General features: G+C 48.9%; 1 protein-coding gene across 1 annotated transcript; it reads right to left on the bottom strand.

Moving 5' to 3' along the window:
• Positions 1–3,990: 3,990 nt before the first annotated feature.
• On the bottom strand, positions 3,991–6,895 carry Dusp1 (dual specificity phosphatase 1). Its single transcript, XM_036196323.1, has 4 exons — positions 6,329–6,895; positions 5,967–6,112; positions 5,377–5,596; positions 3,991–5,027 (listed from the first exon to the last, which is right to left on the bottom strand). Exons 1-4 carry the CDS (start codon positions 6,693–6,695, stop codon positions 4,657–4,659), a joined length of 1,104 nt encoding a protein of 367 aa, XP_036052216.1. The 5' UTR covers positions 6,696–6,895; the 3' UTR covers positions 3,991–4,656.
• Between the last annotated feature and the right edge of the window lie 18,568 nt (positions 6,896–25,463).

The raw sequence follows: 25,463 nt of genomic DNA, 5'->3' as shown, positions 1-25,463 counted from the left end.
TTCTGAAAGGGAGGTACCTGTGCCCAGGTCAGTGGGGCAGGGCAGCGTGATCTCAGAGCAAGGCCACCTCTGCTGGCAAGGCTGGGAGACAGGCATGACGTTAATGCAGGCTGGTGTCAAGACAATGGCAGGACAGCTCACTCCTGTTCCCTCTGTTAGGGCACTCTGCTCAGGGAGGGGCATCAATGCTTGGTGACAGAATGGGGACCAGCTGACTCACCCTCACCGGCCTTGCTAGTGTGCCTTCCATTAAACCAAAATGCCTTTAGAAGTGAGGGGTGATTGGACCATATTACAGATGGAGGAACTGAGACCTCAAGAGTTTGACATTGTACTGTCAAAATCTGAGACTCAGAGGTCTAACTGACTCATGCATTCTATCTCCTGTCCACAGAGGGTCCATTTAAACCTCCAGTTTCGCTGCCTTCTGGGCTAAAACCCTTTTTCCCAGCTCACCATTCAGGCCCCAGTGTGGCTAATGACTCCTCTGAGCAGCCCGCACCTCAACAACCACACCTGGGATGTCCTTTTTTTTTTTTTTTTTAATTTTATTTTCGAGACAGGGTTTCTCTGTGTAGCTTTGCACCTTTCCTGGAACTCACTCTATAGCCCAGGCTGGCCTCAAACTCACAGAGATGCGCCTGCCTCTGCCTCCTGAGTGCTGGGATTAAAGGCGTGCGCCGCCACTGCCATCCCGTCCTCTTCTACCAACCTGACTTCATAGCACCATCCATATTCCCTGTCTGTTTACTTAAACATACATCCCTTTGGTTGCTGCTTATCAGCCAGTACTCTGTCTTGCGCCACATAGAGGGCATACGGAGTGTTTGGCTGCTTCTTGGCTGGCTGGCCAATGAATGAGGCAATGAATGAGTGGGACGGCTCTTAGCTTTAAAAGCTCATTAGAAGATGGGAGTTTTTAGGTGCTTTCCTTAGCAGAACTTCTCTGTAAGTCAACACTGTGAGGCCAATACCATGAGGACCCTTTGTTCTCCCCTGGAAACAAAACCCAGACGCGAGCTGACTCGGGAGAACGTAGGCTGGGCTAAACTGGGCTGTTCCTGAACAAACTTGCCCAGCACAGCCTCAGGAAAAAAAAAAAAGTCCACAGAGGTGGGCAGCCTTCCTACCTGCTCCCCAGAATGCAACCTTTAGAGACAAACAGCCCCAGGTGACCAGGTTCCACCCTCTAGGAGGTGTGGGAAAGCCAGCTCCATCACGGCAGGCGGGGCCAGCAAGCTGACTTTGTTTGCCTCTGTATACAGCAACAGAAACCACGCAGCCAGCACTTCTCAGAGACACCCCGCCCCCCCCCCTCATTTTAATCTCCCAAACTGACTTGTCAGCAGCAGGAAGTGACATGACAGCTTTCCTCACAAAAGGGAAACTCCTCCGCGTTACCATGGGGACGGAGGCCACTGAGGGATCACAGATTTATATAATCTTAAAGGTGTAAGCACCATGATGTCATCCTGGATAAGCTGAGAAGGGGAAAAATGGATGCCAGAGGCTGCTAGTGCAAAACAAGGGAGCTTCGGCTTGCAAGTTCCCCGGAAAGGCAAGGCAAGGATGCTGTGGAGGCGGTGGGGGCCAACGTCTCATCTGATGGATGCCTGGAAACCACAGAAAAGCACCGAGCAGGCATCCCTGCCTTTTCCACAGCCTGGAATTAAAGAGCCGGGATGAAACCAGCCCTTCAGATCCAGGGCAAACAGGTCATTTCATGGGGTGGGAAAACCAGACGTCATTGGGAACAAGGGGATCTAGTTGTTGCTCCCCAGTCAACATGCTAGCCAGTGAAGAAGCAGCTTTTAATTGTCTTTGCTACATAGGGGAATAAACTGAGGCCTTGAGGTGTATAGCTTTTCCACCCAAAAATTCAAGGGATAAAGCATGAGGTACACAGACAGCTACGAAACTCTTAACAAGTTGGGTCAGACTCCACTGAGACCACAATCTCTGCAAGACCACCTACTTACTGTGGGACACAAGTCTGCTGCCTTGCCTCTTTCTCTGGGAGATAGACATGATGTGAAAGACCGTGAATACAGGTAAAACACTCAGCAGACTTTGGAACTCAGTGGCAGCCCCCAAACTGATAGCTGTCACTATTGCAGGAGCCTTAGACAAAGAGTGTCTATGTCAACTCTCTAGGGGAAACTCATGTTTTAATGGTTTCTATTCTACCCAAGATACTGATTTTTGTCCCAAGCACGATGTTTTCTAGAGGACCTGAGCAAAGGTGACCTCAGAGGGGTAGCTTCTAGTCTGGGCTGTGAAGTGAGTGACTAGAACAGGGAGAAGTGAATGAATTGTTTTTCCTGGCAGCTCCCTGAGGCAGCCTCTGTATTTTTCCATTGACTGGATCACACTGGAGATTAATTTGGGTTCAGCCAGTGACTGCCAAGTTGAAAGCAGAGGCCCAGGCCCACGGGAAAGGCAGTCCCCGCATCTGCCACAGAATTGCCATTGCTGGTACATTTCCACGAAGGGAACAATCCACAATAGCAAATATCCAGGGCTTGATAAGAACACTGCATCTGGTTTGTTCTGAAGGCATGAATACACTCACCCAAAACCCAGCCAAGGATATGAGCTTGCCAGCCCAGGACAAGTCCTTCTGTCTTAGAACACATGGATCTTCAGACCTGGATGCCAAGTGGCAGGTGGGGAGAGGACAAGGGCAAGTTCTGTGTCAAGGTTTGAACAATGGAGCTGCATGAGGATCAATCCTCGAAAAGATGGATGGCATGCTTCCTTTCCGACTTCCAGTGACACTCAGTCCACAGACAGTGGCAGACAAGCAGGCACCCAGGGGCCAGGAACCCCAGGGGTTTGCTGTTATGTTTGACGTTACAGACTGGGTTATGGGTTGGAAGTCCATTATACCTCTCAGCCTTAGCCTGCTTGGCAAGAGTGAAAATCCAGAGTCCTGCTCTGCAGGCAGCAAGTCTGACATAATTGCCTATGTCTTCAATACAGTTGCAATAGAGTAGCAAGTGACCTGAAGGCACAGTGCCCAAAATACTGTTTCTATGCAGAGGTTGGGGTGCACACCCTCCAAACACCAGCAGGGAGAGTGCAAGTGCACACCCTCCAAACACCAGCAGGAGAGTGCAAGTGATTTCTTTCCTGTACACGCATATAGTGCTTGGATTCCCTTTTTGCCATTTGATGCCTTATTTTTATTTATTTTATTTTATTATTATTATTTATTTGTTTGTTTGTTTGTTTTGTTTTGTTTTTTTGAGACAGGGTTTCTCTGTGTAGCTTTGCGCCTTTCCTGGAACTCACTTGGTAGCCCAGGCTGGCCTCCAACTCACAGAGACCCACCTGCCTCTGCCTCCCGAGTGCTGGGATTAAAGGTGTGCACCACCACCGCCCAGCGATGCCTTATTTTTAAAGACAGAAAAGCCTTGTCTAAGGCAAGCTGACTATCCAATATAGGCAAGTGACAAAGTTCAAAGGCCATAGGATTCAAATACAAAATGCAGTGCCTAATCCCCTGCTCCAGCTGCCAGCTCTTTGCAGCCTCACATCTGCATCTGCACAGCGCAGAAGTCTCTCTGAGGGCAAACTAATCCTATGCTTCATATATAGTAAGAACTCACCAATCCAGGCATTCGGCAAATAGCTGGGGGGAGGGGGGGATCTTGTCCATGATTCCCAAAGATGTTAATGAAAAAAAGTAATTCAGGCAAATGGTTCTGGAGACACTTGAGCACCCTGGGTGACGTGGCAGCTAATGTTGACTGTTAAAGGACACAGATGTGCACCTTGACCCTATACTGAGGTCTGGGTAACGGCCCCTAGTATTTCATATACCTCACCTGCGTGCCTCTCTGGCACCCCTGTCATCTTGTGGAACCCATGGGTCACCCAAGAGGTGCAGGATCAGACCCCACAAATGTCCTGGCAGTGCTGGTCTGACGCTTTCCCTAGGACACTTGCTCAAGGGTGGGGTCGTCAAAGAAACCAAGTGCCCAGAGCTCAATAGAAACGTCATAATTTATTCTGTTGTATAAAAAGTCATCCTAGTAACAAAATGTCTTCTTAGAAGAAGAAATATATTACTTCATAAATAATCAGCAAACACACAGCCGTTGACAACTGGAAACTACAAACCAGCACTGGCTTTGTCCACCAATGCTGCAGCCAAGCCCGCCCTGGGTCTATTTACAAGACAGTACAGTACGCAAACATAAAAACTGAGGTATTTGGTTCTTCTATGAGTAGACACTGATGTTCGTGAAGGCAGACCACCTACACAAAAATAAATAAGGTAAAATTCTCATACATGTATGTCGTTGGGAATGGTTAATACTGGTAGGTATGTCAAGCATGAAGTTTCTAGAAAAAAATGGGCAAGTGAAGAAACTGGCTCAGAGTCCTTTCTCTTCTGCCCTGCCTTGTCAGAGGGACTCGATGTACCCACAATATATTGGTCCCGAATGTGCTGAGTTCAGCAATGTCCTGCGGTCAAGTCCTTATTATGACTGCTTAGGAACTCAGGGGAACTCGGGAGGAGTGGGGGTGGAGGGTTCAAATAAATAAGGACCAGCTCGAATGAGCCTCTCCCAGAGTTATTGCATTGCCCCTCCCATGGGAGGAGTGGCGTCCCGGTGGCACGTGGATATCCACACCTCCCCTGGCCCTTCAGCAGCTGGGGGAGGTGGTGATGGGGCTCTGAAGGTAGCTGAGGGCATTGTTCGTGGGGTGGACGGGGATGGAGACAGGGAAGTTGAAGACAGTGGTAGTGGAAGTGCCCCGGTCAAGGACAGCCATGGCGGGACTCCCGGCTTCCGCGGAGCAGTGCGGGGCCAGCACCTGGGATTCGAACTGCAGCAGCTGGCCCATGAAGCTGAAGTTGGGGGAGATGATACTCCGCCGCTGTTTCACAAACTCAAAGGCCTCGTCCAGCTTCACTCGGTTAGTCCTCATGAGGTAAGCAAGACAGATGGTGGCTGACCGGGAGATACCGGCCTGGCAATGGACAAATACTCTCCCTCCGGCATCCTTGATGGAGTCTGGAACACAAAGTGGTGGGTCACTCAAAAACTCAGGAAACCAACCCAAGCCCAGGTCAAAGACAGCTAAGAAATGTCACGTGTGACCTGTCCACGCTAGGGTCAGCCTCGTGTTATCATATGGACTTCATGTGTGCCCTGTGCAAGGGATAGCAAGGGATTTAAACCCAGACTGGGTATTTCTACTTATAATCCTGGGCAAGTCACTCAGTCCAACTAGCTGAGACTCGCTTTGCTACTCTATGAGGAAGAAGGCTCAGGTGGGGATCACTCAAACCACCCCCTAAGAGCCTGGACTCAATGGCTCCTGTGGGGACACAAGGTACAAGTCCCAGACACCTTCATTTACCTATGAAATCTATTGCCTCGTTGAACCAGGAGCTGATGTCCGCCTTGTGGTTGTCCTCCACAGGGATGCTCTTGTACTGGTAGTGCCCCTCAAAGTGGTTAGGACAATTGGCTGAGACGTTGATCAAGGCAGTGATACCCAAGGCGTCAAGCATGTCCTTCCGGGAAGCATGATAGGCACTGCCCAGGTACAGGAAGGATAGGATCTCCACAGGGCCCCCCTGGAATTCAAAACAGTCCAGCATTCATCAAGCTTGTTCAGAGTTAACAGCAGTCCCCACGCCTACAAAAACTCCCTACTGAAAAAGGGAGTTTCAGACACTGGTGACCTCAGCACTGTTGACGGCGTGTTAAAATAATAATAAAGGATTAAATCCATTGGCTTGGACGGAGCCAACAAGCTCTTTTAAGCCAGCCACTGGAGACTCAGCTCCATCCAATTGCTTCACTGTGGAATAAAGATTCCTTATGTCTCCTCAAGTATAAATAAAGCTGCAGCCGCTCTCTGTATTCTACCTGGCACAGCCCTTCCAGACCTCTGCCAGCTCCGCCATCCCCTCCCACCCCGCATAGACCCGCACTCTTACTAACCTGATCGTAGAGAGGGGTGCTACAGGAGCTGCATCCGGATTCTGCGCTGTCAGGGACACTAGTACTCAGGGGGAGGCTGAGCCCCATGGGGGTGGACTGTTTGCTGCACAGCTCAGGGCAGGAAGCCGAAAACGCTTCATATCCTCCTGAGAATACAAAGGCACACATTTCCCATTAGCATCACCGACACGACCTGGAGACAAGTCACCCACCCACCAGGGGCTGCGAGTTTACATGGAAGGTCTTTGTTCCTGGAGCCAAACAAAGCCAGTGACAAGTCCCTGGAGACTGGACACAGGCACTCCAGGTGGGACACCCATTCCCTAGCTGATGGCAGAGGTCCTGCCAGAGCCAGCGCGTACCTTGGAGGAAGAAGACTTGAGTGGTGCGCGCTTCTCGGCAGAGTGCGCCCGCGGCCAGGGCCAGAGTGCCATCGCGCTTGGCGCCGTCCAGAGAGACGCTGCGCTCGTCCAGCAGCACTACGGCGTGGTAGGCGCCGGCCAGCAGGCGGCCGCGCAGCTCGGCGTTGGGCACGATATGCTCCAGGCCCATGGCACCCTTGGCGCGGCGCCGAACGATGGTGCTGAAGCGCACGTTCACCGAGCCCGCGATGTGGCCAGCGTTGAAGGCGAAGAAAGAGCGGCAGTCCAGCAGCAGGCACTGCGCGGCGCGCTCTCGCAGCAGCGTACGCAGCCCCCCGGCGTCCAGGATGCCCACCTCCATCACCATGGCCAGCCCCAGCGAACCCAGCGTGCCCGTCCAAAAAACAATCTGTCGGTTGATCCGGCAAGGTGTCCTGTGGCCCTAAGTCCCCAAGTGCTCGCTGCTCTGGGTCTGGTTTCACTGCTGCGTCCCGCCCGCTAGTCCTTCGCTGCGCGCTCAGCCCTGGGAGCGCGGTTTTATGTGGCCTCTCGGGGGCGGTCCTGGGCGCGGCGAGGGGGGGGAGGGGAATGGTTTGTTTGTTTGAATGGCGATCACGTGATATGTCGGTGACGTCAGTCGCCCTGCCGGGCTTGGCGCCGCCAAAGCCAAAGGCAAAGACGTCATCGGCTTGGGAGCGGGTCGGCTTTGAGCGCTGGCTCACCGCCCGGCCCCCACCCTGCTGTCCGCCCGGCCGGCAAGCAGCACGGCGCACTGCCAGCCCGGGTGGCCAGGACGCGCGGCCTGAGGACGCTCCCGGGGACTCTTGCCCGGTCGCCCGCCCCGGGTCTCCGTAGAGAACGTAGGGGGTACAGCTAGGACCACGGCCTCAACTGGTTCAGTTCCCTCCCGCTGTTAGGGTAATGGCCCTGGCGAGCCGAGCGGGAAAGGGGAGGGGGTGGAGAGAGAAGACTAACTCGGTAAACCCTGTAGCTTTACCCAGGACAAACGGCGAGAGTCGAGGCGTCCTTCTCTAGTGTCACTTTAAAATGTTTTACGCCGAACAAGGAAAAGTACCTCCAGTCAGCCCGTACCAGAATGTTAACCCTGTCGCGGTGGTCCCTAGAGCACTTGGAGCCAAGGAAGGAGGGTCGCAAGATCGGGTGTGGAGCCCAGTTTTGGCATTTTGGAAGGACCTAGGCAGGACTCGACAGCGCCGCCCAGGGACCGCCAAGCACGTTGTGGCGTGGCACCAGAGGTTGCTGCTTCCCCCACCCCCTACACACACACACACACACACACACACACACACACACACACACACACTTTTTGTTTTATTTTATTTTGTTTGTTTTGAAACAGGGTCTTGCTATGTAGCCCTAGCTGGCGTTGAACTCACAGAGATCCTCCAGCCCCTGCCTCGCCAGTGCTGAGATTAATGGTGTGTGCCCCCAAGCCTGGCTCTTCATCTCCATTGAACAGAAGCTGGGCGCGCTAGCGACCCAGGGCTGGGGGCCTGGAATCCGCTCCTATGCGGGCCAAAGTACCCGTCACACCCAGGTTCTGGCATTCTAGAGAGGCTAAACTCCTAATCCAATCCCAAGGAGCCTTAGAAGTATTGCCAAGACCTGTACCTTGGCACCTGGGAAGACCCCAGTGGAGTCTGTTTCCTTCCCCCAAACCCCACGGAACAGCTACCGGGTAAGGCCATGAGCCCCAACCGCGGCACCGGCACCACGGAGTTGGATACATAAACATAAACATTGCACCACTCTGCAGGGGTGCCGAGTCAGGAACATTCTGCGGTTTCTTCCTCTCTACTAGGGGAGGTGTTATAGCGGCCACCATGTGTCGTTGCTTTGCAACGTCCGCTTTGCCCCCGCCCCCCAGCTCTTGCCTTCCGCCTAATTCTTTGTAAATTCGGGGTGCTTTGCTTTTGAAGGGCGGTCTACCTTCCTTTGAGCATTGATCTGAAAGGACAGCAAAGAAGACTTCAGATAGCACTGCCCTCCCTGCATCTCAGCGACAGAAAGAAAAAAGTTGTTTATTCTACTTATTCAGCTGAGGACCTCCACATATTTTTTGTGTTGAATCATAAAATGTTACAGCTGCTGCCTTTTCAAACTGCATACCAACTTCATTTTTCCTTTTATTTATTTATTTTTATTTTTTTGTATTTTGCAAGGCCATTCATTATCTTTCTCTGCCCCAACTTTTCAAAAAGACCTTTATACAAATGCAGTGGCATGGTCTGGCACTGAAGTTAAATGTCTGCTGGTCTCTGTGGGAAAGAGCATAAAAATCGAGGCTGGAGCCCAGCTGCCAGCTGACCATTGGAGAGCCAGAGATTCCCTTTTCTGTGAGCCTTCAAGGCATATCTGTACAAGGAGTACCCTGCAGCATGGCTTGGTGACATTCCCTTGTGAAGCAGGATGGACAGGACCCCCAGACCTTTCCCCTCCTAGGAGCCACTAACTCCCAGTTTTTCCCCTTCTCAGCAGTGACTTATATCATGAGGTCCCTGGGCTGTGTGTTTCAGATCTGGCATCAGAACTTTAGATGGTCACTCCAGGTGAGTCTTGAGAGACACCCATAAGCAGTGATTGATTGGAGCCCCAGCCAAGAGAAAGCTTTCTCCTGTACCACAAGGAACTTATTCTATGGTCCACTTGTTCAGAAAGAGTTAGCGAAAGTGGAGTCACCCAAGGTCCCAACCCAGGCAGTGAGAATGCCCTGGTGACAGGAGGCAGAACCAGAGAGCCTTCTGCTGAGCTGGGAGGGTGAGCAGCTGGCGCTGTGGGCTTAGCTGCTGAGGGCCCAGAGTAGGGTGAGTCAGCAGATGTGAACTCTGGGAGAGGCTGGTCTCCATGGCCTGAGCGCTTCCCAGTTCCAGGTGTGCTTAGGAACAACTCTAGAGGCAGCGTGGGGTGGTAAGAATCAGTCAAAAGACTTAGCCTGCCTCCCCCTTCCTGTGTGCTGGCAGTCATTTCAGCCAGTCACTTCACTCGCTGGGACTGTGGAGAAAAGCATCAGTTACTACGGGGCCCCATGGGGACACTCAGTGCACGGGGTTGGCACCAGCCTATGAACCTGTCAGTTCCTTTCAGAGTTCGTTTTAGATCTGTCTTGGGGTAAGAGGGCAAAAAGGGGAGAAGCTCCCACTAATGACTAATAGTGCTCCCTGCTCACTGTCTCCTCTTAACGTCAGGCAAGTGACTTACTATTTATGAGCCTTGGTTTCCATTTTTATAAACTGGGAATAATGTCCATCTATAGCTAAATTAAATGGTGGGAGGAAGGCCTGGTGGGATCCCTGTAGAAGAACTGCTCCCAGAAGAGAGGTGATATCCCACAATGCCCTTCTCTCTGTCCCCTTGTCTCCTGACAGCTTTATTTACTTTTCTTTTAAGTGCACTGGTGTTTTGCTGTGGGTGTTGAGTCCCCTGAAACTGGAATTACAGACAGTTGTGAGCTGCCATATACATGCTGGGAATTGAACCCGGGTCCTCTGGAAGAACAATCGGTGCTCTTAACCACTGAGCCATCTCTCCAGCCCCTCTTGTCAGCTTTCTGCCACTGTGATAACACACCTGAGATAAACAACAGAGAAAGAGGGATGGAGGTACCAGCCCACGGTCATGGAGCACCATCTCAGTGGGCCTGTGGTGAGGAAGAATCTAGGATGTTCAAAGCAGGGCCAGGAGGCTCACCTTCTGGCTAAGAAGCAAAGAAGACAAGAGGGGCCACCAGGACCCACTCCCTTCGTTGAGTTCTCCTCCTACAGCTCCTACCTCTACCTGATACTCCTTCAGACTCTGAGCATATCATCATATCTGTGGACGAGATGAGAGTCACTTCCCCAAAGTTTCTCCCTGAGCACACTGCTGCAGCAGGGACCAGGCCTTCAACACATGAGCCTTTGGGGGGACATTCCAAATGCAAGCAACAAAGACTCCCATTTCCCCCCCAAAATCCAACCACCCTCCAGCACAGGTCTCCCAGTCTCCTTGACCTTCTAGCTGGCTCCCACTCACTTTGATTTTGCTCTTGGGTTCCAAGAAAACTCAGTGAGCCTGTGGTCCTCAAATATTCGAGGCCTTTCCCACCCCCACAGCTTTGCTCATACTACCCTGCCTTGTCCCTGTTTTCTGAGCTCCCCAACACTCTTCTCCCCTGCAGACCCAGCAAAGGGGCTGTCTAAGCAAATGGAGACTTTATGGCTTTTCCTTCCCCCTTCCTCCCCTTCCTCCCCCCATTCAGGCTCTGGAAGACTGCTGGGGAGGAAGCCACTTCACTCCTTTCTTATTCCACTGTACTACGTACTTGCTGGCTGTGCAGGACTGTGCTTCTCTCTGTGCCCAGCACATAGTAGGCCCGCAGTCTGCAACATACAGTGTCTTTAGGAATAATGGTGAGCACTAAGCTCTCTTCAGTGCTGGATGCTTTACAGGTGTGGCCTCCTGACCTCAGCCACAGTCCTGGAAAGGGGTGGTCGCTAAGCTCAGAGAAGGGACATGCCCAGGGTCACAGAACTGGGAATTGTCAATGCAGACCTGGCACGTAGCCATCTCCACCTCCCTCTCCTGAGGCCACACTTTCTGCAAGCACCATACTGGCAGTGCTGGCTGAGGCCTCTGGCTCCCAAAGGGCCTGGAACTTTCTTCAAAGAGCAAAGATCCCTTGCAGCTCTGAATAGAGTCTGAACCCACCTAGCTCTTCTGACCCAGCCCCTCCTGTCCCTGATCCCTTTCTATATTGACCCACCCTATGGATTGGCAAGGGTAATCCATCACCCTCCATACCCAGGCACGAGTACAGAGCCAACCTCTGTTGTGCAATTATTGCACACAGCTCTCTGATCAGGCCTGGTGCAGCTGTGTCTTCTCATTCAGCCTCCTCATTCGAGAGAAATGAAGCTCAGAGAGGTTAAGCAACTTGTCCAAAGTCACACTGTGTTCAGAACATTCTAATGAGTCAGTGTGGTGCCAACTATGTGTTCAACTTAATACTGCTTGTCTCAAGAGACTGGCTGGCACCCCTGGCACTTTCCTCCTTAGAAATACAGACAGTGGTGGGTTTTTTACTCAAAAGTGTAAGATTTAGAAACAAGAAAACAAAAAACAACAAAAGCATTAAAGGGCAATCACATGAAGGGCAGTGGCATTATTGTTACCACCACATTGAGTTGGACAGCCTGGGCCGGGAGCCCAGTTCTCTGGCTTTGTGTTGGACAAATTGTATTGCTTCTCTACCACTGCTCATCAAATGGGAGCATTGTATGTTCTGTAGGGAGAGAGACAGGAAATGACACAGTCCAACCCAGGAACCAGCCCTAGCTCTGCCTCTTTCTACAGAGCCTGGGTGGTTCACAGAACCCAAAATATTTACTCCATTAAGGGGAAAAGTCAGCCAGCCCCTGACACGAGCTCATAGCTGGAAGGCCCAGGAACGTGTTCAGTTGACTTGTGCTGTTGTTACTCTGTGGCTATTTATAAGCTCTCCCCTGGGATGCATCATAGAGCAATGCTTGCTTTCCTCCTCATGTCAGGGTGTAGAAAGCATATTTGTCCTAACAGTTCTTTGAGTGTGACTTAGGCAGACACCTGTCCTATTTAACGACATAGTGACAACTCTCAGCGACTTCCTTTCTGATGTGCACCTGACTTAGTGAGGTGGGTATTAGGGTCCGAAACATTTAGGTCCAATGAAATAAATAAGGCTTATAGTGAAAAGGAATTAAAATATGTCATCACTCAGCCACAGACACCAGAGCAGGATATGGACTTATTAACAAACGGGCGAGCCTCAGGGGCTCATTGCTGTGACAACTGAGGGGCCTTGCAGTGGGACCTCTGACATCTGGAAGGATGTCAGAGGAGTGGACGGTACCAGCTGGAAAAGTTCCAGATCAATGTGGGGTGGAAACACATTTGGCAGGTGGCTCCACTAACCGCCATTCCTGCCTGGAGCCCCCCTTTTTCTCCCCTGGAACCTGGGAGCAGTAATAACCCATCGGGCCACTGCATAGAGATGTGTTTGTCTCTGGAATAGTAACTCCTAAAGGTTTTCTGGAGAAGTACTCCCCCATGAGGACCATCCGCCCCACTTTCCACCTGCACACTTGGTCCTGGGTCTCTACTCTTCTTGGTTCCCAGTACAAAGCTCAAAGCACAGTTTGTTGGGCAAACACATGGACTAATCCAGGAACCAGAAGAGGGCCAGAGGTAATGGGACTCTGCCATTTCCACAGATCTTTTCCTGACCCAAGGACACAACCTGTCAATCACACTCGGCAAAGTCACTCTCTGCTGTATGCTGGTTGAAGGAACTGATTGATGCCTGGCAGGGAGGTGACAGTTCTCTCCTGCTGTCCTTTCCTTTAACAGAGTATAAATGGAGGTATAATTTCCTCTTCATAATTAGGAAACAGTAATTAACATCACTGGGAGCAAATGAGGTCAGGCTTTGACTTTTCCAAAGAGTCCCCCGGGGAAGGAGAACTGTCATACAAGGTATGCAAAGAATCATAGATGGAGACTTGGAAATAGTGAGTCCCAGTGTCCCACTTTTCCCTTTGTGAGGAACTTATTTGGAAGCAGTTCCTATTAATAACTTTCTGTCTGGGGTGTTGCTGGGAGGCTGGCCCTCTGCCCAGAGCTTCATATTTACATCCTGCTATGACTGTGATACAAACCCACAGGTAGGGACCCTTACCACATTCATGTGACGAGAAGAGGGAGCCAAGGCCAAGAGGGCTCAGTGAACTTTCCCAAAGATGCACCCTAAGTGCGCTCTCTCCCTTCTAAGAGTTTTGCCCTTATCTTCTGGAACACAGAGAAGGTGGGGCTCAAGGGTAGGGTGTTTGCTCCATTTTACTGTTCATTTGTCAGGGATGATTACTTGCAGGGGCCGCTTCTAGATGCTTCTGGGTTCTAGGAGAAAGGGGAAAGCGAATATGATGCACTCCAGGCTCCAGCAGGGCCTGACTGACTCACTGACCGCACTGGACAGATGACTCATTCGCTAGCCTTGACTTCAGTGGGTTTGGCTACCCATTGAGAGTGAAGTCACACCTCCAGTGCCCTGATGCATTCATGCCTTTTCTCAGCCAACTCCAAAAGAAGGCAAGGGACAGGCTTGGGTGGGCCTGCTTGAGGTCAGAGACAGGAAGGCCCACATATGCCTCCATTGATCTTGACTAGGCTATTCACATGGGCCTGAGTCTTCCCTCAAGGGGCCTATTTAGTTGGCTATGGCCACAGTAGGAACACCACAAACCAAGTGCTTTCAAGAACAGAACTTGGTCAGCAATCAGCTTTGAAGGCCAGAAGTCTGGTCATAAGGTAACCACAGGGTTTGTCCTCATGGGAGAATGTAATCCTCACCTCTCAGCAAGTCGGTGCTGGTGTTTGCTGGGCACCTTTGGGTTCCTGCAGATGGCCACCATCTCTGCCTTCATCACAGGGGTTCTCAGTATGCGCATGACCCTGTCCAAAACTCCCTTCCCCACAAGGACACCATTCTTGTTGGGTCAGGACCACTCTGCCCACCTCACTCTGGCTTGCTCACGTGTGTAACTGACCCTGTTTCCAAAGGTCACAGTCTGAAATACCAGGTGGAGGGGGAGTGTCAATACTTCACGTTGTCTTTTGCACTCCCAAAGAGACCCCTCCCTAAAGACATGTTCACTTGACTAGTAGGCGGTCCATTTAACAAGAGTCACATGGAAAGACCAACAGTGAGTTGTTTTCTTGGTTTTGTTTCATTTCTCCCCCATCCCCTGGAATCAAGTACATTGATCTGAAATAATCGAAAGTAGCCAGGCAGGCAAAAGGGGAAAGAAAGGCAGTCACATGGGAATTGCACTCTACCTGACAGGACATTATGCCACCAAGCCGCTGTAAGAGGAGGAGCTTGGAACCGCCAAGAGGCAACAGAGTCATAGACACTGGACACCGGGGCCCAGAAATGCACCCAGGGCATCTCAGATGTTGAAACCAAGCTGGGAAGATCTGCAGGATGAGGATATAGCTGAGCAGAGCTCAAACCAAGCATCCCAGGCTCCATACTCTAGGCCTGACACAGCTAGGGAACAAGAAGGGAATCCGTGCTCACACTGAACACTGGAGTCCAATTTTAAAATGATACCTTACAAGATCTGCAACAAAGCATGGGCTGACTCCTCTGTAATCCCATAGGTAGGAAATGTTGAGATAATATAGGGCTCACAATTCAGAAAGAAAAGCTTCATAAAAGTTAAAGACAAATTTTTAGCAAGATCTTCATGTAACAAAGCTCTCTAGGCCAAGGGGTAAATGGAGGAAAGATTTCTAACTTGGAGATAAATGCTGATTTCACCAATAACAAATTCTCTCTCCCTTCTCTCTCTCCCTTCTCTCTCTCTCTCTCTCTCTCTCTCTCTCTTTCTCTCTCTTTCCTCTCAGTGTTTTGAGACAGGGTCTCTACCTTTGCCTCCCAGCACTGGGATTAAAGGCATGTGTCACTAAGTCCCAATTAATCAAGGTCTTGAAAGCAGAGGTGGGAAGCAAGACATAGAAGTTTAAAGTGGACAGAACGCTGGGCGGGTGTGGTGGTACACACTTGTAATTCTGGTTTTTGGGAGGCTGTAAGATCACCATTTCAAGGCCAGCCTAGGCTACAATAGTGAGACCTTGGCTCAAAGAAAGGTATGGGGGGAGAGCCAGGGCTGGCAAGATGACTCAGTGGTTAAGAGAACTTCTTAGTCGTCCCAAAAATTTCTCAGCATCTGTGTCAGCAGCTCACAACACAGGCACCTGCACTTGTAAACACATACCCACATGCACACATACACATATAATCAAAATAAAATTAATTTTCAAAAAGAGTAAAATCCATGAGTGGATAGTTTATGGACATATAACTGTAGTCCTTGTAAGCATGTAGAAAGATGCTCAACCTTTGTCATAAGTGACAAGAAGACATAACTCCACCAGAGACATTTTCTCCCATCCCACTGGCAAGAGTACAAGAGCTTAGAGGTACCCTATGGGATGATGTGATTCTGAATGCAGACTGGACCTTAGTGTGTTGCAAAACCAGTGACTTTCATGATTGCTTAGAGAATATCTTGTTAAGATATGTATGTTGGAGTATTTGACAATAAACAATATTGAAACACCATGGCCAAAGCAGCTTGGGGAGGAACTGCTTTGTTTGGCTGACATCTTCAGAGAACAGATTGCTGTTCATCATCAGAGCAAGTCAGGACAGGAACTCAAACATGGCAGGCACCTGGAGGCAGGAACTGATGCAGAGGCCATGGAGGGGTGTTGCTTACTGGCTTGCTCTTTATGGCTTCCTCAGCCTGCTTTCTTAGAACCCAGGACCGCCAGCCCAGAGGTGCACCACCCATATTAGGCTGGGCCCTCCTACATTAATCACTAAGAAAATGCCCTATTGACTTGCTTGCAGCCTGATCTTATAGAGGAATTTTCTCAATTGAGGCTCCTTCCTCTCAAATGACTCTAGCCTGTGACAAGTTAAATATAAAACTGGCCTCCACAAAGGCCGTGTTTTGACAACTTGCTCTCAAATGATTGAGTCATCAGTGGTCTAGGTTTTGGAAAGAGCCCTGACCTCTTTTGCTTAAGAAAGCCACTTATACTGGGAAATGAGTGGGACTGGGGTGCATGATGTGAAATTGCCAAAGAATCAATGAAAAAAATTATGTTAATAAAAAATTTTAATTAAAAAAAGAAAGCCACTTATGTGGTAGAGGCACAAAGATCAGAAAATTTAATGTCATCTTCAGCTACACAGTCACTTTGAGGCCAGCTTGGGCTATGTGAGACCCTGTTCCAGGGATGGGGGAGAAAAATGATTGTGAAGGTAAGTCAGTGGTAGAGTACTTGCTTAACATGTGCCAAGTCCCAGGTTTCATCCATCACCCTCTCTTCTCTCTCTCTCTCTCTCTCTCTCTCTCTCTCTCTCTCTCTTTCTCTCTCTCTCTCTCTCTCTCTCTCTCTCTCTCTCTCTCTCTCTCTCTCTCTCTCTCTCTCTCTCTCTCTCTCTCTCTCACACACACACACACACACACACACAGAGACAAGTTCATTTTCTTGATAAACTGCCCAAAGATTTAACTCATCTTTCTAATACATCTATCTTATTGTCACGGACAACTGGCAAGGATTAATAATATCTGTTCTCTTAGTCTCAGTGCTTTCAAATACTAATTAAGGATGGAGAATAACAAGCAGATTACAGTAAAGCAATTATGGATTCCACCCCAGGAATCACCTAGCAACCCACCTACAATCAATGGGACAGTGTGAGATGAGGGTCACAAGAGAAGGACAGCTCAAGTGCAGGCCCAAGTTCTCATACTCAACTCTCAAAATATGTGCCCACTACAAGATTTAGGAGTAGGGTCTCCCACATTGAGCACACAGTGAACTCTGCTAAAAATTCCCAGCTAGCATCTTCTAATCCAGTGGTTCTCAACCTTCTTAAAGCTGTGACTCTTTAATACAGTTCCTCATAGTGACCTCCAACCATAAAATTATTTTCATTGCTGCTTCATAGCTGTAATTCTGCTACTGTTATGTAATGTAAGTATCTGATATACAGGACATCTGATATATGACTCCAGAGGGATCGTGACCCACAGGTTGAGAACCACTGTAAATACAATTCAGCTGGCAGTCTCCACCTGAACAAAGTGTTAGATCCCACAGGTTGTGGACTCCGTGCCAAAGGCAGCCCTTCTCTCGTTGTAGATACTGTTGCAAACTCTAGGTTGTCCTGCCAGTGCTTGTGACTGTGGTAGAAGCTGGTGTTGCCACAGCTTTTCCTGGGGTCCAGTGAGTTCACTTGAGCCAGCTCACGAGGCGCAGGAGACACATTTTCCTATTCACTGTAGATGACGTTAAAAAGGGTACAGATGAGGTGAACAGCTCAGTGAAGGGTATGAGGAGGGCGAGGGAGATTCCACACCCACGTAACAATCACCCTTTAGGAGTCCCAGGTCTCCAGCTGTCAGGATAGCTCTCCAGATCCTGTTCTGGATTTCCATGAAGACTTCACTGTATGAGTATGACCAAAGCATGAGCCAGGTAGAAATGTGATTGGATGAAAAGGTCTGACCAGTTGATAGACTAGATGGGGAAAGCCAGCAAGGCTTGTCCAGAGTCTTCCTGGCTGCCCTGGGCCACCTTGCTCTCCCATTTGGTGCAGGATCCCCTCTGAAATGGGAGTCTTCAGACTTACTCCTGGTGAGAGAATTCTTAATGGCCCACTCTAAATCAGAAAGTCAGGGAAGCATATTCCTGCAGAACATGAACTTCTCTGGCTTGCCTTCGAGGTGGAGGCAGGAGCATCAGGGATCACAGATAAAATTCAAAATGAATGTGCCATAAGGTCACACTTGACAGTGTGTAGGTTAGAAGGTGTAAATAAAGAACTCACAACTGAAGCAAAGTCATTTCTGACCTGAATTTAAGGTAAGGTGCTCCAAAAATTTAGAATGCAGACAGTTCCCAGTTAGAAAGGAAAGAGTGTGGCCCTGCCTCCACACCCTCAAATGTTTGCTCTATTAGTACCCTGAAAGGATGGCACCAGGAGGAACTAGTGTCAAAACAGGAACTAGCCTCCCAGGGGCAAAGGAGCATCCCACTCAGAAGGAAGAGATAACCCATCTTTAATCTTAGATAGCCTGATCATGTAGGAAGGCCTAGAGAGTCTAAGAGAATATACTATTAGAAGCAGAGTGAGGTGGTGGAGAGATGGCTCGGGAGTTGAGAGCACTTGCTGTTCTTCCAGAGGACTCTTGTTCGGTCCCCAGTGGTCACCAGGTGATTCAAGGCCAACTGTCTGTGACTCCAGTTCCAGGGGGTCACTCTGGAACTTTGTCTTCTAGCCCCAGTGGCACCAAGCACACATATGGTGCACTGGTGGACATACAAAGCACTCACACAAATAACATAAATCTGAAAAAGAAGTTGGGCTGAGGGTGTGGTGTGCTGAAGGAGCATCGGCCTCCTGTGCATGAGACCCTGTATTGCATCCTCATCACCTACTAAAACAAACCAAAACCAAAACCAGAACGCATGAGCACAGGGTGGTCACAGGCTGTGGGAACAGTTACAGAAGTCACATTTGTGTAAAGATATTCAGGGAGCAATCAGAGAGTGAAACTAAAACTGTAACTCTATTCACAGCAAAAGTACACAGACCTTTCCTGAGCAAAAACAAAACAAAACAGTAGGTAAGTGGAGTGGTCGCCCATGTTGTCAGATTAAGAGATGTAATGGTTTGTGACAATGTTCACTCTCCTCAAATTGGTGAAGGAGCCACAAAGTTCCTTTCAAAGTCCCATGGACTTCTTTTCTGAATCTGACAAGCTTGTTTCTAAAATTATAAGTAAATTAAAAACACCTACAAAAATGACCAAAACGGTTTAGAAAAGAAACAAAATTTTGGGACTTTCACTTCCTGACTTCAGATGTTACCATAGTCACAGTATCTGGGGCAGTATCAGTGTCCAGGGCAGCATCAGTGACCAGGGCAGCATCAGTGACCAGAACAGCATCAATGACCAGAGCAGCATCAGTGACCAGAACAGCATCAATGACCAGAGCAGCATCAGTGACCAGGGCAGCATCAGTGACCAGGGCAGCATCGGTGACCAGGGCAGCATCGGTGACCAGGGCAGCATCGGTGACCAGGGCAGCATCGGTGTCCAGGGCAGCATCAGTGACCAGGGCAGCATCGGTGAGCATCAGTGACCAGGGCAGCATCAGGAAAGCATCAATGACCAGAGCAGCATCAGTGACCAGGGCAGCATCAGTGACTAGGGCAGCATTGGTGTCCAGGGCAGCATCAGTGACCAGGGCAGCATCAGTGACTAGGGCAGCATCGGTGTCCAGGGCAGCATCAGTGACTAGGGCAGCATCAGTGACCAGGGCAGCATCGGTGTCCAGGGGAGCATCAGTGACCAGGACAGCATTGGTGACCAGGGCAGCATCAGTGACCAGGGCAGCATCAGTGACCAGGGCAGCATCGGTGACCAGAACAGCATCAATGACCAGAGCAGCATCAGTGACCAGGGCAGCATCAGTGACTAGGGCAGCATCGGTGTCCAGGGCAGCATCAGTGACCAGGGCAGCATCAGTGACTAGGGCAGCATTGGTGTCCAGGGCAGCATCGGTGTCCAGGGGAGCATCAGTGACTAGGGCAGCATTGGTGACCAGGGCAGCATCAGTGACTAGGGCAGCATCGGTGACCAGGGCAGCATCGGTGACCAGGGGAGCATCAGTGACCAGGGCAGCATCAGTGACCAGGGCAGCATCGGTGTCCAGGGCAGCATTGTGCTGGCAAGGGCTGGCAGATAGGCTACTGGGACAGGCCTGGCCAGCAAGAAATGAGCCTTCATTTGTGTCCATGGATTTTTGACAAAGGTGTCAGACAATTCGCTAAGGGTAAGATATTATGGTAAAGGTGTTTGCCAAGGGCCAATATTCCACAAATGCCCTCCACCTGGTAAAGACTTCATGCCAATCTTCTATGCTTCTCACCTGTTAAAACGGTTATTCAAGACCCTCAACCCCCAGCATCCCTGGCCTGAACTGACCAACCCTTTCCCCTTTCCTTCATTTCCTTTGTGCCAATTATTTTAAAATTAGTCAATCGAAGCCAAGTGGTGCATGCTTTTAATCCCAGTATTCAGGAGGCAGAGGCAGGTGGATCTCTGTGAGTTCAAGGCCAGCCTGGTCTACAGAGCAAGATCCAGGACAGCCAGAGCTGTTACACAGAGAAACCCTGCCTGCGTTAGAATAAAAAGTGAGTGATGTCCCGCCCACAACTTGCTTGCTGGGTCCTGGTGGTCCCTTAGTACTTTTCTGAGTTACTTTCACTTCATTCCTGCTTTTCTTTGTGGGACACCAAGAATATTTGTTTCCAACACCTCAAAGCCTGATGACCCTAGCTAATCCTGTCTCAGGGTTTCCGTTGCTGTGAGGAAATACTAAAACCAAAAGCAACTGGGGAGGAAAGGGTTTATTTTGTTATACTTCCACATCACAGTCCATCATTGAGGAAAGCCATGACAGGAACCTAGAGACAGAAACTGTAACAGAGACATGGCTTACTGGCTTGCTCCCCATGGCTTGCTCAGCCAGTTTTCTTATAGAACCAAGGTCCACTCGCCCAAGGTTGGCACCACCCACCATGGGCTAGGCCCTCCCCCATTAATTAAGAAAATACTCTATAGACTTGCCTACAGTCCAATTTTATGGAGGTAATTTCTCAGCTGAGGCTCCCTCCTCTCAGAGGACTGTAGCTTGTGTCAAGTTGACAGAAAAACCAGCCAGCGCAGATCACAGCAACCACAATAAGACCGTATTCCTCAAAGTTGTCCTCTGACCTCCACACATGGACAGTGGCACATGGGCACACAGACATACACACAAGTTGAATGTGCAATTTGAAAAGAGTTGGCTGTCAGTCCTCATGAAAATGGAAGACCTGAGCCCCCCCCCCCACTCCACATCTCACACCGTAACAAAAATTAACTCCAAGGGCTCTCTAACTTAAATGTAAGGGCTAAGACAAAAAGACTTCTAGGAGATGGGGACTGGGGAAGCAGCTCACGTGCAGGCACACCTTTGCACATGTACACACACACGTAAACTTTTAGAAGAATACATGGAGGGGAATCTTCAAAATTCAAAGCCATGGCTAGGCAGGTGTCTTAGATACAATACCAAAAACATGATTTATAAAGGTAAAAATGATTCAAAACTGTTGTACTTTAAAATCACCACTCAATATGTATGCTGTCTACCTTGATTGTGGCCATCTGTTCATAATTTATACATATTCCAAATGATCACATCATGCACAATGTATTTATATAGTTTTATGTCACCTGTAACGTGTGGAACTTGGATGTGGTACAGCCATCATTAAGCCACCACACACATATGCATGCCCCTCCCACATAATTAAAAACAATAAAAAAGTAAATTCTAAAATAGTTTTAAAGAACGAAAATAGAAATAGTGAGGGGCGGGAGTGCTTGCTTGGTAGTCCTAGCATTCAGGATGCTGAAACAGGAAGAGCGTCACGAATTTCAGGCCAACCTGGGCAGTATCATGAGACTACGTCAAAAACAAAACAAAACAGAGAGACAGAGACAGAAAAGATAAGAGGCAGAAGAGGAAGGACCAGTGAGATAGTCAGAGTGTAAAAACACTTGCCACACAAGCCTAAAGACCTGAGTTGGATCCATGGAACCTACAAGGAGAGAGAGAACAGACTTCACAAAATGGTTCTTTGACCTCCATATGTATAACATGGCATGAGTGGTCCCCATCATACACACAAAACCAAAAATAAATAAAATAATTTTTTAAAAAAAGAAACAGATTAGGAAAAAATGTAAAACCATCGTTGAGAGAAGACAAACAACCCAATAACAAACTGAACAAATGATATGCATGGGCATCTCTTGGAGAAGATATGCCCCTAGCTGGTGAGCACAGGAGCAGGACTCAGCTCACCACCATCAGGGACGTGCCCACGAAACCAAAGAAGCCTGCATTAGAACAACAGTAATAACAAAGGCAGACAAGAACACATGATGACTGGGATCCAGAGAAGCAGTAGCCTCTTGTATGGCAGGCCAGAGTATAATGTGGTCCAGCCTCTTTGGAAAACTGTTTGGAGGTTTCCCAGAAAGTTAAGTATGTGTATGAAATAAATATGTAAATTTAAGATTAGCACAGCAATTCTCCTAGGTGCCACCTAAGAGAAGTGAAAATACATCCACATAAAGACTTTCAAGTCAATGCTGATCAAGGCATTGTTCATAGTGACTCTATGGAAAAGTCCTCATTTCCCATCAGTTGACATGTAATTTCATGATAGTAAAGCAGCCAGGTACAGGAGACTATAAGATAACATATCACATTCCCACTTACACATCCAGAAAAGACAAATTTAGATAGAGTGTAAACAGATGAATGGCTGCCTAAACCGTGACTTGAAACAAATAAATACATACTGTAATGTACCTTTTTATCTTTTTTTAAGTGTGTGTGTGTGTGTGTGTGTGTGTGTGTGTGTGTGTGAGAGAGAGAGAGAGAGAGAGAGAGAGAGAGAGAGAGAGAGAGAGAGAGAGAGAGATATGCTGGGGCTTAAACTCCAGGGCCTGTGTGCTAGGCAAGCCATAAGTGACATAGCCTTAGCCACAAATCCATGTTTTTCAAAAGTATTCAGCTTAAGGTTGTTCTTCATGGTAGAAAAGTATTTTACATAGCCTGTCCACTTATAGCTGCTATTTGAGGACATTTACCTATTAGTGGAGCTTTAAGAGGAATTCAACTTAGAGGGGTTTGTTTTGTTTTGTTTTTGTATCTCAATACTGATTGTTAATTTTTTTAAAAAAATTAACTGTAGAAAATTTACAAATAAAAGCTTGATACTACTACATCCCCCAGTTGGCTTCAAGAAAGCCTTGGTTTATTTCAGTTGTGAGCAACTCTCCGCCTAGATCAATTGTGAGCCTCTCTCCGCTAAGCAAGGAGCATCTCCCAGCTTAGCTCAGTTGTGAGCATTTTTGAATCTCAGCCTCTTTGTCTTTCTTCACTGCCGTGTTGAGCACTGTCTTGTCTGAGTGGAGGTGAGTGGGCAGCTAAGTGCTTAACCAGTCACTAACTACATGCACAGGTGAGACAAGTCTTTGAGGACAACAGGTAAAGTCTAAGATTAGCTGAGGGTTCGTAATAAGTCTTTAGGGGCCTCCATGTGGGGGAAATAGGTAGCTTAAAAAAGAGCAGAACCATTGATGGCTCTTTTTCTACGTTCCCAGTGATTTTAGATAAGGTTGGTGTGGAATTCTCTGCGTGGACACTGACCAGGGAGCTGGCAGCTTTGGGGTGAGAGTCCAAGGTTCTGTTTGGAGTTTAGTTTACACCTGAGCCACACCTCCAGTCCTTCCTCGTATGTGATAGGCTGGGAGAGCTGCCACCTCTCTACAGTTGATGGCTCATGAAAAGTCATAACAGCAGATCTGCCCTGAGGGACTGGTGTGCACACAGCTCTCTTCACTTCCCAGTGGACTTTTTTTTTTCTTTTTAGAATTCCAGAACAAAGTCCAGCTGCATGGAACCTCATAAGGCTGGTGAGTCAATGAGAAGAGTGGTTGGAAGGCCAGAGCCAAGAGTACAGACAAGCCACTCCTGGGTTTCATTGCTTTGAGATTTACATTCATGTGAAAATAAAGGAAACAAGAATTTGACAAAGGATGTGGACACATAAAATGTGACTCTCCTACATGTGTGAACACAGGCAAGAGAAGATGAACCTGCGGACACAGGAGGGTGGAGCTAGTTGTCCACCCCTTCTCCAGAAAGGTTGGCCTAGGGAGACAAAAGAAGTGCCTGGAAACCTTGTGTTTGTACTCAAGAGAGGAGGGCAGGAGAGAGAAAGGGGAGGCCAACCAGGCCAGGGCAGGACACAGGGTATGGGCCTCAAGGCCAATAGGAGTCCTGGGACTTCTCCTGAGAGTGAGGTCAGAGCCTGAGAGCAGAGCAGTGACCTGAGCCCAACCCCAGGACAATAGGACTCAACGAGGTGTGAGGAAAACAGTTCACAGAGCAGGGTGGTGACCTTTGGAAGGCACTGAGCCAACTAATTAGTGGTATGGTCAATGTTTTATCCCTGAAATACCTGTGGATTTTGAGAGGCAAAGTCACAGCTACTTGTTTAGTGGCCCATGGGGAGCCAGGCTAAGCTCCTAGTCAACAAAGGAGTTAGAGGAAAGGGGAGCCAAAGTTGGGGTGATAAGCCATCCCCCTATACCTCAGCTTCCCTGACCTCTGACTCTGTTCCTTGCCTAGGATGGTGAGGAAGTGGCTATGGTACATCCTTCCTGCGGCACTGAGGTATCCAAAGACAGCCTGAAAAGTTTTAATGAGTCTCCGGGTCTCACTCAAGTCCTATACTGGGCAGGTGTTTATTGACACATCTCAGGCTGCAACTGGCCTAGACAATAAAGATATAAACTGGCAAGACATATTTCCCCAGAAGCAGACACAAACACACAGAGAGACAAAGATACACTGACACACAGAAACACACTCAGACACAGACACTCAGAAACAGACATGTATACACATACAGACATACACATAAATACAGACCCTATACACACACAAACACACCCACAGGCATACACACACACACACACACACACACAGTATATTCATGACCTACCCAATTGTAAAAACACTACATTCCAGACATGGGTGTTTATAGAAGTCTTTCTATAGAAATGGACAGAGGTGTGGCTTGGGCTGAATTGTTCCAGGAGACACAGTAGGCCATTCTGGGTCCCTGACTGTGGCACCTTCCAGTCCCCATTGACAGCTTCTGTGGCTGGCAAATTGACCACAACAATTTGCCCCAGGAGAAAGAGAAGCTATGGCATTATGAAGGAAGCTCAAAGATGAGGTCTTGGCTTTCACCCATGTCTCCAGACAGAAAGCAGTGCTGTGAACCTGGATCAGAACTGCTGGCCATGTTAAATCCCGCTCCCCAAATCTGTTCACTGCCGTGCTTCCCATCAATCTTCCTATGGGTGCTTGGAGTGCTGCTTCCATCTGAAGGAACCTCCTTCTGTACAACTTATTTTTTTTTTCCTCTTGAAGACTGACAGAGGACAGGGGCACAGCCAAAGCGCAAGACACAAGTTTGTGCATGGATAAAGACTGTGGGGATTTTATAGCACCTGGGACATTTCACAACCCATAAAGTAAGAACTGGGGCTCTACACCAGGTGCTTCCCCTTAACTTTCCTCTCTCCTCTTTTGGAGAGGGATGGAGGAGATCCTTTGCAATTGCCATGCTCTCATTAGAGGTGGGTCACCACCAGGAAGCTTTCATGGACCTATAATCCCAGACACGCTTGGTCCTCCTGAGCACAGCTTCCTAAGAGTCCTGTAGCTGGCAGTGGTGCTTACCAAAACCTTGGCAACATGAAGAGGTTTCTGAATGTGCAGTGAGTCTGAGGTGTCTCTGGCAGCGTTCACCCATGAAGCCATGAGATTTCTCTGCAGCTGTGGTTCTAAACACACACATGCACACTTTGTCCAG

The sequence above is a fragment of the Onychomys torridus genome, chromosome 8, assembly GCF_903995425.1.
Source record: "Onychomys torridus chromosome 8, mOncTor1.1, whole genome shotgun sequence".
Classification (NCBI taxonomy): domain Eukaryota; kingdom Metazoa; phylum Chordata; class Mammalia; order Rodentia; family Cricetidae; genus Onychomys; species Onychomys torridus.
The sequence above is the reverse complement of the archived record's forward strand: the minus strand, read 5'-3'. Positions and strand labels throughout refer to the sequence as shown.